Here is a 14510-nt window from a genome sequence, read left to right on the forward strand (position 1 = left end):
TCTGACATTGGAAGTATATTTTGTTTTGAGTCATACTCGATATTTGAGTATGTTGTTGTTATCTTGTGTTGCTTTAAAGTCAATGTGATTGGTGCAGACAGAAGGGGTAGCGAAACGTTCTTCATTCATGTGTGTGCACAAATGGTAAATGGAGTTGAGCTTGTATATTTATTTTCTAGTCTTCTGACGACTCAAAGCGCTTTAACACCGCAATGTTCACACACTGATGGTAGAGGCTGTCAGATGGGGCCCCCTTAAGGGGGACTCCTATAGTAAATGTAAACTTTGCACATTTTGAGCATACTGTAAATATGTTTGAAGCCTGAGTCTGTTGGGGCCCCATAGGCAAAAATTAATTTGGGGCCCCAAACCAGCGTTCATCGCCATCATGTCTTCCTGTCCTGCCACTTACGTCTCTTCCTCTTTTTTTCACTCCCAGAAAGATAATTCCTTTTCACTTTTCTTATAGAAGAATTGCCACCTTAACGTGGTGGAGGAGTTTGCGTGTCCTGGTGAACCCGGGAGCTGTGTTGTCGGGGGCACTAGCCCCTCGTAGGGTGTCCATGAGCCTGGTCGGGCTCAGCCCGAAATAACCACATGGAGCTGCCACCCTGTAGGCCCACCACCCGCAGGGAGAGGCATGGGGGAAGGGTGCATGCAGAGCCAGGTGGCAGGCGTAGGCAGAGGCCTGAGCATTAAGATTTCCGGCAGCGCAGACTGGCTCCAGGGACGTGGAACTAGCGCTACCAGCTAGACATAGTTGGCCTCGCCTTTACGCACAGCGTAGGTTCTGGAACCAAACTCCTGGAGAGGGGCTGGACTCTCTCTTTTTCTGGAGTTGCCCAGGGTGAGAGGCGCCGGGTGGGTGTGGGGATACTAACAAGCCCCCAGCTGAGTGCCACTGTGTTGGAGTTTTCCCCAGTGAACGAGAGGATCGCCTCTCTGCGACTTTAGGTTGAAGAGAGGAAGGCTCTGACTGTTGTATGTGCATATGCACCTAACAGCAGCTCAGAGAACAAGGCCTTCTTGAAATCTCTGGGTGGGGTCCTGGAAGGGGTTCCGCCTAGGGACAACGACGGGGACACCTGGATGGGAGTGATTGGGAGGAACTGAACCAGAGTGGGGTTTTGTTGTTGGACTTCTGTGCTAGCCATGGATTGGCCATAACAAACACCATGTTCAAGCATAGGGATGTTCATAAGTGTACCTGGTACCAGAGCACCCTAGGCCAAAGATCGATGATCGACTTTGTAGTTGTTTCGTCAGATCTGCGGTCGTATGTTTTGGACACTTGAGTGAAGAGAGGAGCAGAGCTGTCAACTGATCACAACCTGGTGGTGAGTTGGATCAGATGGCGGGTAAGGCTGCCGGACAGACCTGGCAAACCCAAACGTGTAGTGTGGGTGAACTGGGAACGTCTGGCAGAGGCCCCTGTCCGTGGGGTCTTCAACTCCCACCTCCAGAAGAACTTCTCCCTCATCCCGGGGGAGGTTGGGGACATGGAGTCCGAGTGGTCCATGTTCAAAGCCTCCATTGTAGAAGCTGCGGCTAGGAGTTGCGGCCCGAAGACCGTTGGTGCCTGTCGTGGGTGCATCCTCAGAACCCGCTGGTGGACACCAGTGGTGAAGGAAGCCGTCAGGCTGAAGAAGGAGGCCTTTCGGGCTTGGTTAGCCCAGGGGTCTCTGGAAGCAGCTGACAGGTATCGGGTGGCTCAATAACCCGGGTCTGGGAGGAGTTCGGGGAGGCTTTGGACAAAGACTTTTGGTTGGCCTCAAGGCGGAGGTGCAAACCGTCTGACGGCTCAGGAAGGGAAAGCAAGGCTTGCCCCAGGCTGTTATCAGCAGGGGTGGAGAACTGCTGACCCGAACTAGGGACACTGTTGAGCGGTGGAAGGAAGACTTTGAGGAACTCCTGAACCCAGACAACACGTCCTCTGAAGAGGAGGCAGAGTCTGAGGATCCAGGGGAAACCTTACCACTAACCTTGGCAGAGGTCACTAAGGTAGTTGTTGGGCTGTCTCGGCTGACACGCCTTTTCAATGTTGCGTGGAAATCTGGGACAGTGCATGTGGAGTGGCAGACCGGTGTGGTGGTTCCCATTTTCAAAAAGGGGGACCTTACTCTAGGGTGCTGGAAAGAAGGCTCTGGCCGATTGTCGAACCTCGGATACAGGATGAACAATGTGGATTCCGTCCTGGCCGTGGGACAGTGGACCAGCTCTTTACCCTCGCAGGGCTTCTTGGGAATTTGCTCATCCAGTCTACATGTGTTTTGAGGATTTGGAGAAGGCTTTTGACTGTGTCCCTCGGGGGATCATGTGGGGGGTACTGCGGGAATATGGGGCCCCGGGGCCGTTGGTACGAGCCATCCAGTCCCTGTATGACCAAAGTGGGAGCTGTGTCCGCATCCTTTTGTTTTGTTGGCTTCCTCAAGCTGGGACCTCCAGCAGGCATTGGGGCAGTTTGCAGCCGAGTGCAAAGCGGCTGGGATGAGGGTTTGCACCTCCAAGTCCGAGGCCATGGTTCTCTGCCGGAAAAAGGTGGATTGCTCTCTCCGGAAGGGGAGTGAGTCCTTGCCCCAAGTGGAGGAGTTCAAGTATCTCGGGGTCTTGTTCACGAGTGAGGGTAGGATGGAGCGTGGGATTGACAGACGGATTGGCTCGGCATCAGCAGTAATGCAGACGTTGTGCTGGACCGTTGTGGCGAAGAGGGAGCTGAGCCTGAAGGCACAGCTCTCGATTTACCGGTCGACCTTCGACGAATGTGCCTGTTGACAAGCAGGCCTTCTGGACTCCTTTGTTTAAAGTCAGATTGCAATTAAACTTACAGACACTTTTATCTAGACTCAAAAATGTGTGTGTGCGTGTGTGTGTGTGTGCGCATGTGTGTGTGTGAGTGAGTGTGTGTGCGTGTGTGTGAGTGAGTGTGTGTGTGAATGTGTGTTTGTGTTTGTGTGTGTGAATGTGTGTTTGTGTTTGTGTGTGTGTGTTTGTGTGTGCATGTGTATGAGTGTGTGTGTGTTTGTGGGAATGTGTGTGTGTGTGTACATGTGTGTGTGTGTGTGAGAGTGTGTGCGTGTGTGTGTGTGTGTGTGTGTGTGTGTGCGTGTGTGTTTGTGTGTGTGAGTGAGAGTGTGTGAGTGTGTGTGTGCGCGTGTGCGTGCGTGAGTGTGTGTGTGTGTGTGCGTGTGTGCTGTCAGGTGAGGTCAGCATGCTTAAACTGGGCTCTCACTGTCACACTTTAATCTCGTTAGTTGATCCTATAATTAGCCGAGCGAGGCGACAGCAGGACGTCTCTCCTCTCAGCAGGAGCAGAGAGAAAGTGAGCGTCCCTCTGAGCTCACTGCTAACACCTGAGAGTCGTTTTCTGAGCTCACTTTGTGATGTTCGCACGCCTCTGACTCTCCTCTGGTTCAGCAGGTGGAAGCTCTGCAGCAGAGACGGTCAGACTTGCAGGTAAGGGTGCCACCATGCTGCTGTCAGGAGATTAACTCCACTGATCCTAATGACGACACTGAGCTGCCGGTATTTAAGGCTGCAGGGCGTCCTGATCACGATGTTTGTGTTTGTTCAGATCATTTACAGCTGATTGATTCCTCTCCTGAAGATTTAAAAGTTGTGAAATAAAGTTGATTTAAATTGATTCTAAGGCTCCTGGAAGATTTCATTGTCTTCTATTTAGGAGATAATAACATTTTAAGCTGGAGGACTACACTTCCCATGCTGCTTTGAGGGATCAAACAGGAAGTTTGGTGTTGCTGAAGTGAAGTGGATTTCTGGATATTTATTGTGGCTGGACGTCAGAAAGGGTGACGTCATCGGAGAGTTGATCAAACAGTGAAACTAAAAATGTAAGTGTCACGTACGAGTGTTTATGTGTGTGTGTGTGTGTGTGTGAGAGTGTGTGTGTCTGTGTGTGTTTGTGTGTTTGCATTAAGCTCTGGCTTTTCTAAGGTGTTGGACGATAATGTTCATGGCTTTGTACTGAACCTGCTTTCCCCCAGTGGTGGACTTTACCATCAGGCATAGGGAGGAAAAATGCAGGGGGGCACCTGAAATCCCCTAAAAACATCAAGTTTAAGAAGGTTTATTATTTTTCCCATACTCCGACTTAGGTCGGGTACAATCACTTCTATCTGAACCAGTTCTCTTGCCCGCTTCCATCGCTGCAACACCTGTTGGTTTGGCCTGATAACTGCTCTCATATCTGGTAAACTGAGGGGTGTCCAAAACGGGGTGGGGGTGCCTTAAAACCGCCTACCTTCTCTGGTCCAAACAAATCCAGATCATTCAGGACCAGAATCTAAAGTTAGAAGGAGGACATACTGGCTGCTGCATTGTTGTCAGAGAAGCCAGCACTTCAACATAGCATGTTTCCTTAATGTCTGATCATATAGTAAGGTCACTTTATCATCTCACTAACTATATACTCACTGATTGGACCTCAAATGCCTGAAGCTGATTCATTCTCCTGGTAAAACTCGTCTTTAAAGTCTTCTTCTGAGCGGGTTGGTGGGTGTAGTCTTAATGGAGTCTGTAACCCTTGAGGCTAAACGAGTATTGATTTTACTTAATGAAGCCTCAATAATGTGAATGATTCTCCTGCAGGCTCGGCTCTGAGCGCATCATGAGCCTGACAGCACCGATGGAGAAGCGGTTTAAAGCTGCTCCTCCACAGACGGCTCCAGCAGATTAGTGACGCCTTTTACATGCTATTTAACCATCTTTCATTGAAGTGCTGCACGGCACGGCGGTGAAGGTGAACACACCTCCTCCTCTCCTCGGCTGTAATGAGGCTCCTCCCCCCTCTCATATTAAGCAATATGCAGGAGGAGGAGACGCTCAGCGGACTCTTTCATCATCAGTTGGACCCTCGGTGGACCTGCCCATGAAATGACACCGTGCTGCAGCTTCATCATATCAAAAAGGCGAGCATGTTTAAAGCTGAATATTCAAAAGGAGAGAGGGATCCTCGGCGGGACGATGAAAGGAGTGTTCGTTTGTTTTCTCTCCAAATGATCTCAGCCCGCGGGCCAAACGTCCAGAGGTCACTTAAAGACGGTGTGTTTAATTAATTGGAGAACAGGCTTTTTAAGAGTCATTATCTGAGTATGAAACGCCTCCTCGTTATCTCACACATAATTAGCACCCAGGGGACCTCTGTCTGAAGACACTTCACAGAGACGTGTGTTCACAGTTTACTAAGAGATAACGCTTACACAATGAAATGAAGAATCCACGCTCACGTGTGTTTACCTTCAGACGTGGACGAAGAGGCACTGCTTGTCAACAGGAAAAGGCAGGCGACTGCTTGGGGCCCCAGGCCAGTAGGGGACCCCTGAGGGCTGACAAGCAGTAACTCAAATTGTGCAAAGTAGCTGACCTGATTGACAGGCGGGCGCGGTGTAACGGTTTGTCAGGAGTCTTAAAACCCGCCTCAGCTCCAGCTCTCAGCCTGTCGTTAGGTTGACTGAAAGTTAGACTGAGACAGCATTTCCAGCATGGAGACCGCCATCGATGGGACTCCAGCACCCCCTGCAGGAACAGACGGGTGACGTCACTCAGTGGTTAGTGAGGGCGCCCCATGTATGGAGGGTATAGTCTTCCAAGGGCGGCCCAGATTTGATTCCAGCCTGTGGCTCCTTTCCTGTATGTCATTCCCCACTCTCTCTCTCTCTCTCTCTCTCCTTGATTTCTGACTCTATCAACTGTCCTATCTCGACAATAAAAGCACAAAATAAAATAAAATAAATGTAGTTCAAATGTACGAAGTTTGCAATGACAGTAGGAAACCCCCCTAAGTGGCCCCACCTGACAGAAGGCACTCATATAACGGTTAATTACTGAATGCCTCTTGCCCTAAATATGGAGGAGAGACGCTTTAAAACATGTTGGTGTCGGATCATTTAAAACATGGTCGTTTGGAGGGGCCCCAACAGACCCCAGAGTCGCCACTGCGTGGACCAAGACGTTAGAGTCTTATGATATCATCCGAGATAAGTGGCCCTCAACATCAGTGGAATCATGACTGATATTTTGCAGGATGATCAAATACAGTAAAACTTGTCCCAAAAAAAGCCTGTCCCACTTTAAAGGAAGAGTGTGTGACTCTTTGATCCAGTAGGTGGCGCCCGTGATCACCAGCATGAAGGACCCCCTGGTTTCCAGACCCACGTCCCTCCAGACTGAACTTCTGACGCCCCCATACTTCATGTCTTAGTCTGCTTCATAGATCACATAATGAGTATCTCTGAGTTTCATCATATTTATTTCCTCCGTCTTATTATCGTCTTTCATTTGAATATTTTAACCTTGTTTCCTCGGTCCATCTGTACCCATTTGTATCGCGGTCTTTATTCACGAGAGACTTGTTTTTTTACCTCGAGCTCTGAATAAACGTTTGATTGGTTGAATGATACGCGATGATTTGAAGAATAGAAACGCCCCTCAAAGAGTAGGACTGATTAATCTGAATCTTTTCCACATTTCTGCTTTCAGATCTGAGCTAACAGAGACCATGGACACGGACTTCAACCAGTCCCCGAGTGAGGATCAGGTCCAGGTCTTCGGACCTGAAGAGATACAGGACTCCATCCATGATCAGCACAGCCAGACTCTTCCCTCTGACGTAAACCAGGATCAGGTTTTAGACAAGACTGAGGAGGAAGTAGAAGATCAGAAACCTCCTCAGGACCAGCTGGGGGAGCAGGAAGTCCTCCAGAGTCCATCAGAAGAACTTGGTGAGGAGTCTGAACTTTACAAAGTCAACGTGGACCAATCGATCAGAGAGCTGGACCAGGATCAGGAGCAAGGTAGGAAGAGAACTTTAATATTCAGAGAGAACTGTGGTTGTTTAACTCCTCTGTCACTCAGATAGCTTTAATGAATCGATCGCTCCGGAGCGCTAACAGCTGAAACTGGCCTGGCGCTTGTGTTTTTCCACAGACGATACATCTTCTTCTACATTAGGGTGACCATACGTCCCAACAGACCGGGACCGTCCAAAACTGATTTGTCTGTTCATGTGTCAAACAATCTCAGGGTTGCAGCTGTTGCTTAGTTAGCCTTTAGCCTGATAGCTTGTCTAATAGGACCTGCTGTGTAACGACAGTTTGGCGAGCTGTCATACTGAACAGCAAGTCAGCGTTTTCCAAAGAGCTCCAGGAGAGTTACAGCTTCCTGTGAAAAGTACCAGCCAATAAATATGCTTCGTTCTGCACACATTTTGTCCATTTGTCCACAAATGTCCATTTCCAAATGTCCATTTTCAGTCGGTGGAATTGTCGACATACAAAGCCATACTCAAACATGCAAACACAAAGGTTGGGTTCAGGCTGGAAGCTGCCTCGGTCCTGATTCTGGTCCATCACACGGTTAACCATTACGGCAACTGGGCACTTGCCCAGGGCCCCGAGAGCAGCAGAGGGCCCAGAGCAGGAAGGGTATCAGCAAAACATCAGGTTAGATCTCGCTCTACTTTAGCCTCTCAGCTGGTGCCAGAACATCTTTTCACAAAGCGCCACTACAAGCTGTTATACCCCTTAAAAAAAAGAATCAATTAATCTTTATTTTTAGAACGAAAAATCACAACCTGGTCGTTTAATGAGAACGATTTGTTTCAGAAAGACAGAGTTTGATTTTATCTCTGATTGTTTGGACCTCAAATCTGATTCATTTTGTATGTTCAAACAAAGTCTCTCAGCAGGACCTGGATCAGGACCAAGCAACGCTTCAGCAGTCCTTAGACCTGGACCAGGACCAGGACCAAGCTGGGTGTAAGCAGCACTTAGGCCAAGACCAGGACCGAACTGGGCTCCATGAGCACTTAGACCTGAATCAGGACCAAGCTGAGCTTCCGGAGCACTTAGACCATGACGGGGACCAGGACCGAGGTGGGCTTAAGGAGCACCTAGACCTTGTCCAGGACAGAGATGGGCTTCAGGAGCATCTAGGCCAGGACCAGGACAGAACTGGGCTTCAGGAGCACTTAGACCAGGACCAGGACAGAGCTGGGCTTCAGGAGCACCTAGGCCAGGACCAGGACAGAGCTGGGCTTCAGGAGCACTTAGACCAGGACCAGGACAGAGCTGGGCTTCAGGAGCACCTAAACCAGGACAGGGACCCAGCTGGGCTTCAGGAGCACTTAGACCAGGACCAGGACCTGCAGGCCACAGACGAGTTTGGAGGGAGCTTCCCGGAGCTGGTGATCACTCAGGCTGAGGAGGTGAGTGGTTTTCAACATCTGAGTTGTGAGGATTTGTTCTGACGTCCACCAGATGTGTGTGCACTGTTACGGCTCCGTGCACTCTCATCCGTCAACGCCATAGACAGTAAAAATAATGGACAGGACAAGCTCCCCGGTGGAGTGAAGCTTTTATTTTTAGAGCTCCCCCTGCTGACTGGCTGCAGTATAGGTCATAAACCCCGCCTCCTTAATGATAACAAATGGGATGTGGATCAAACTATAAAGTTAAAATACTGGTCACATAATTTTTTTCCAAACCTGAACTCTGCTGTGATCATTAGTTATTATCACCCTACATTGTGTTCAAGTGCTAATTTTTCTGTGAAGTTTCTTATAGGCCGTGTTCACACATGACTTATTTTTTCAACTGCCAGCGCCTTTTTTACATACAAGCCTATGGAAAATGGAAAAAGGATGACACCTTTTTAAAAAGCGGACGCCTTTTCAAAAAGCGCTGCGCCTGATGCCTTTTTCAGTTGAATTATTTCAACTTTTCAGAAAAGCGCTGGATGACGTCAAGCGCCTTTCTGACAGCTGACCAATCAGGACGAGTAGTAACCTACGTCCCTAGTTACCTGTGCCCAAAAACGGCAAACTTCCACCAGATATGTGTGCGTTGCGTGTCCGCTCCGGTCTGTTACGGCTCCGTGCATCCACATCCATCAACACCCACCGGCTGCGTTCTCAGTCCGCAGCACGGAGAGCACAGCTGGACAGCTGGAGTACGGAGACAGAGGAGTTTCCGCTGTAATTTAACAGATTCACTCACGACAGTACGAGATAATACGATGTTTGTGGTATAAAACTCAATAAAAACCTTATAAACACATAAACAAACACACAAACGGTCGTTTTTCTGAACCGTTAAAACGGAGGGTGTTATTCCGAAAATAAACCGGATGTTTTAATGTTCTATTGGTGTCTGACTTCCCGTCCCGCTTGTTCTTTTCTGTGCGTTGTGTTCCGGTGCGGTTGCACCGCAGACTAGATCCTGTTGTTATGGTTACAGAACACTCGAGCAAAAGCGCTCAAAAGGCGCTGAAGGCTTTTTTCTGAAAAAAGGAGTCCAGTGTGAAAGCGGCCTTAAATAATTTATTTGATGTTGAAAAACGTGATTTTACGTCATATTTGACGATGATTGACAGCCGCCGATCTTGCGTAGCTCTCTTTGGGAATAGCAAAGCTACGTAGCGAAGGAAAGCTGAGACGCCATTGAACTTTTCCACTCCGTGTTTGTCTCTCTTGGACTGATAGAATGAGTTGTTCTGCTGTAAACACATCTAACCAACCTGTGGGATTTAAGGATATCTGGGTTAACTTGGTAAGTTGAAATGTTTGTTTAATGTGCTGTTTGTGGGTAATTTCGTTAGCTAGCTAGCTAACACTGAAGTAGGCTAACGGAGCTAACGTTATGGTGGCAATAATATGTTACTGATAGCTGACTGTGACGGACATTATTTATCTTTTTATTTCAGTAAATAATCGGGGGGGAATCCCGAAAAACTATGCTGGCTGTGCTTCATGATACTATAACTTAACTGTGCTTGAGATTCATATTAATGAACGATCAGATCCGTAGTAAAATTCAGCATATAGTTGCACATCACAGACAATAACTTTACGGTCTGTTGAAGTAAAATAGAGTATGTCCTGATGGTCTGCATTATTGATAACATTAACAGTTGGTCAGTCTGCTCAGTGTGCACAGACTGTGAAGAATAACAGGCTCGACTTTCTTCCGCTTCCCGTGATGCTGCTGCGGGGCTGAAATTTGACGTTAATATTTGGAAGAGGCAGAATATTTATTCATGTGTTCAGATAACACTAAAGTTATTATCTGGTTCAATAATGTCTCTAGCTGTTCAAAGAAAATAAACAGAACGGACATGTTAACATCAGCAGCCGACGGTGAAATGTAATATGAACCAGACATGATTTGTACAAGGACTCAAAACGGGCTGATCATATTCTACTAAGACTTCAACAGGTTGACTTTAGTGTTAATTTACTTTAGTTAATATTTAAGATTTAGGCACATTACCAGGAGTCAATTCAATAGTTTACAGTTGATTTGTTGTGACTTTAGTTCAGCTTATTCAGAATTTGTTCAGAAATACTCTTCTTGCTTTGCTCCATGATTATGTGATTCATATGTTATATAATGACTTTCCTGTTATTAACACTATTTCTGTTCAACAAGATTCATTTCTATTTAAAATGCTCTTTTGGATATTTCATTATCATATTTGGCTGTTATAACTTTTTAGTTTTAGACTTAAATGTTAACCTCAAATAACAAAGCAGTCTCAAATATTTTTGTGTGACAGTACACCCTCTGATAAATAGACTGAAGTACTTTGATTGCATTTCTGTGGTGTTCCTGTAGGTGACCATGATGGAGCCAGACTGAAGCAGCAAGTTGTGAAGGTGGACGCCATCATCTTGTCTTTGCAGTGCTGATTCTGAAGAGCATGTCTTCACAAAGGACTCAAAGGTAAAATGATCTCTTATATGATTGGACCGTTTTATTGTAACCACTATCAGCATCAAAGTAATTTTAATAACAATTTATAATCTTTCTTAAAATGTAAGGAAGACTATCAGAAGATTTTAACAGCCTCTATGATTCTGCAAGAAGTCTAGTTCATGTTTAAATTGTTCTTCTTTCTGTCTTCAAGGAAATCAATGCCCAAAGGAAACCGCAGTCCAGACTCTGATTCCAGCTCCGGTGAGGTTCTGCACACAAATTGGCTGTCCGATTCGTTTAACGGGTAATTACCACACAACACCAAATCAGTACATTGAATTGACTTTTTTTAGCTAAATACTGAAGCTACTTCTGCATATTTCTAATGAAGCACAAGAATCCAACTGACTGCAGTTTCTGCTCACACTGCTGAAATCATGTCTCACTGTTTAAGTTTCACAGTTGTACTGTGAGTAGTTAGAAATAATAAATGATGTGATGACAGTTTAAAGTAATCTTCAATAGAAAGTGGTGGGAACACTTTTGTCTTAAAACATAAATTCATAATGCTGGTCATATTATTGGATTTATCCTGTCCTATTATATGTTTTGTTTTTCCTCTTAAATAGTTATCCTGTCTTTAATAGGAAAACAAAAACATTATCAGCTACTTATTTATAAAAGCAAACTTTAGAACCTGAAGCTTAGCAGAACCTCAGGACAGATCTTATTTCAGGTCTGAAACATAAACGTCACAGTAAAATTCATTATACTTTACATTTAACTCCATGATTGTTTTTCTTTATTACAGAAGATTCACTCAGATTCATATCCATCAGCAACCCCTGACAACATAGAGGGCTCGTCCCGTTTCCTGTCCTCTCTCGATGGAGTTCTTCTCTTTAGTTATTAACTCTTGAAAACAGTAGCACAACATGCCAGACTGTGACAAGTGTGTGATTGAATAAATTGAAATGGAATCTCATGCGTATCTTGCTATGCTTATTGGCTTTAAATGTTTAATATTAAATACGTTTGAAGGCCATTTATCTCAGACGAGACCAGCTGTGACAAGCTGAGCTCGTCTGTTAGCTTTGCTGTTGTCTTAGCTGTTGTTGGTCAAGAAGAAATTAATGTCAGTTCAAGGCCTTTTCAAATGTGAGCTATAAACTTAACTGCTAAATTATTTTACTGTGACCAACACTTTGTCGTGCTCCAGTTAATCAGAGACAGTCATGTCAGATTTTTAAAAAGTTTATTTAAACATTTTATGAAAAAAAAATCTTCAATAAACAACCCCTGGTTTCATTAACCATGTGGAAAATAAGTAAGGGAGACCATCAGGTCGAATTGCTGGGACAAAGTATAAAAAATAATTTAACAAAGAAATCCCAACAAAAATCAAATAAAGTAAAGAGATCCTGGATGATTTTTTGACTGTTAAAATATGATGGAAAAATCAAATCCAACACAACCCTCCAGCATCTGGCCTTTCAAACACATGGCAACATCATGTAAAGAAAAATAGCACCATTGAATATTGACCTGGATCTCTGAGTTTTATCTGAAGGGAGGAGGTTCCTTCAAACTAAGCGACCACTGTAACAGGTGTGCAGACAAAGGTTGAAATTAGTCATTTTTAGGTTCTGTTGATTGTAAAATGGAAAAGAAAACATCACCTTCCTATTTAACATTTAGCTGGTGTATGACTCAGTGTGATTTTTATTTCAGAAGACTGTATTGTGAACAATAGCTTGTTTTTACAATCCTCTTATGAAACTTCAAAACAATCATAGGATAGATATATAACTTTTAACAGATGATTTTAACTTACGTTTCACCTCTGTGGAAGATGTCAGACCAGCTGCTTTTATCTCTTCTTTGCCCAAATGAAGATACAAAAAACAATTGATTTACTGTTCACTTAAATATATTAGAAAAGCAGACATGAATCGCATTGCAAACTATCAGTTTCTAACAAAATACAACATATCTTACCACCTGTAGCCTACGGTCTGTGGTGCTAACCTAGCTTAAATATAGAACGATGTCGGCAAAAACAGAGGACCCACCAGCTCATGTATTCTCAATAATGATCAAAATAGCAGGATTTTTTAAAACAGTGTTTAATTATTAGACTTTGAATACGGCGGTTGGTTGTACTTACACATTTCTTCATAAGACTTGTAGACCAGCAGAGCGCTTTCGGCGTAGCAGGGCTGCGCAAGTCATCAGGGCAATACGGTAAATGGGCGGGGCGTGTTACCAGGGCTCCTCCCGCCGGACCCTACTGCGCAGACTCTGGCTCCAAATGACGTCAAAATCGCAAGATGGAAGAGCCCGTTAGGGGCGTATTTTGGCTTCAAGAATGTTGAGTGGGAACAACTACAGTGCGCGCCCACTGGTCAACACCCACAGGCTGCCTTCTCAGAGTGCAGCACTGGGCAGCACCGCCAGTCAGCTGGAGTTCTCGCGGTCATTATAGATTACACCAGCGCGAGAGAATACGATGTACGTTATACAAAACCATACCGTCAGAGAAAAGTGTTATATTCTGAAAATAAACCGGAGGTTTTCATGTGCTTTCTGTGTCTGACTTCCCGTCCCGCCCGTTCTTTTCTGTGGTAAATTGATGCTCCGTGCTCCGACATCCTGCAGAAACAGAAGTCTTGTTTATCTGCTGCAGAGGACTCTGGACTGACGGAGCTGAGAAGGAGCGGAGCCAGAGGAAGAACACACACTGATTAAAGTGAAAACATATCAGCTCTGCTAACGTGACGGAGCGGGAACAGACCAGACACACAACTGGTGAAATTTATTTGTGCACTTTAGATCTTGTTCCTGCAATTTTTCATGAATAAATTCAAAAAATGATCCAATATTGTGTGCGTAGGACTTGGTTCACAGGTTTTGATACAGTTTGATTTTTTCTGGTATCCTGACGACCTTCGCTGGTGTTCAGCATGATGCTCCGTCCCGTGGTCCGCTGCGTTGAGCTCGTGCTCCTGCAGCAGCAGCAGCAGCAGCAGGCGAAGGGGTTAACTCTGATAACAGCCCCTCTCTCTCTCTCCCCCTCCTCCCCCCTGCAGCGGGGAGCGTCTCCCCCGGTGAACACTCAGGCCTGTAAATTGTTTTGCAGACTCTAATGCGGTACCTAATCCTATTTGCATTCTTATTAGTTCCCCCGTATCGCCGTCTGAGGGAACGACTTATTGGAATTCTTCTGAGGGCTGAAGAACTTCATGCATGATATCGGTATCTTCAGAATTCACATCACTAAAGTCAATTTGGTTTAAGTGCTCCTCCGCTCTGCCGGGGAGCTTCTGAGGAAACTTATTTGGAGGCGGTCCGGATCAGTGAGCGTGCGCAGACGAGGGCGGGTAATGGGATCCATCAGAGAGACGCCGCGAGAGCCGAGAAACGCCAAAAAGCGCTCAAGCTGAAACCCTCAGAGGAAGACTCACACACAGGAACTCTCAGATACCCCGCTGAACGACTGTTTCACGGTCTTCATGTTTGTGGTTTTATTGTTTTCATGCCAGCACCTGAGCTAAACTGGAACTACACGACGCCATACGATAGGAAAGAAGACGTTACAGTCAAGACGATACTTTATGAGAAACGATAAATCACAGTTTGAGAGAAGAGGATCGACACATCTGCTGAATTTATGGTGCATGTGTGTGTGTTACGTGTTCAAAGCTCGCGTCCTAAGCGCTGGAAAGGTAAAAACAACACGACCCTCACAGCACTGTTCCTCTTGTCCAGGCGAGCGAGGACCTGGTTCATCATCAGGTCTCA

The 14510-nt window shown here is 45.8% G+C and overlaps 1 protein-coding gene across 2 annotated transcripts in view; it reads left to right on the top strand.

The window, feature by feature from the left end:
• Positions 1–3133: 3133 nt before the first annotated feature.
• LOC136179712 (involucrin-like) overlaps positions 3134–14510 on the top strand; it is a 52385-nt gene continuing 41008 nt past the window's right edge. Inside the window, exons 1-6 of one of the 2 annotated variants that reach the window (XM_065957024.1) lie at positions 3134–3453; positions 6496–6809; positions 7692–8221; positions 10629–10736; positions 10921–11013; positions 11521–12047. In XM_065957024.1, coding sequence (XP_065813096.1) covers positions 3209–3453; positions 6496–6809; positions 7692–8221; positions 10629–10652 — 1113 coding nt within the window. In that variant the 5' untranslated portion in view covers positions 3134–3208 and the 3' untranslated portion in view covers positions 10653–10736; positions 10921–11013; positions 11521–12047. Of the gene's footprint in view, positions 3454–6495; positions 6810–7691; positions 8222–10628; positions 10737–10920; positions 11014–11520; positions 12048–14510 lie in introns of those variants that run through there. The other variant, XM_065957023.1, reaches the window with a different exon arrangement.

This window comes from Labrus bergylta, chromosome 7, assembly GCF_963930695.1.
Source record: "Labrus bergylta chromosome 7, fLabBer1.1, whole genome shotgun sequence".
NCBI lineage: Eukaryota > Metazoa > Chordata > Actinopteri > Labriformes > Labridae > Labrus > Labrus bergylta.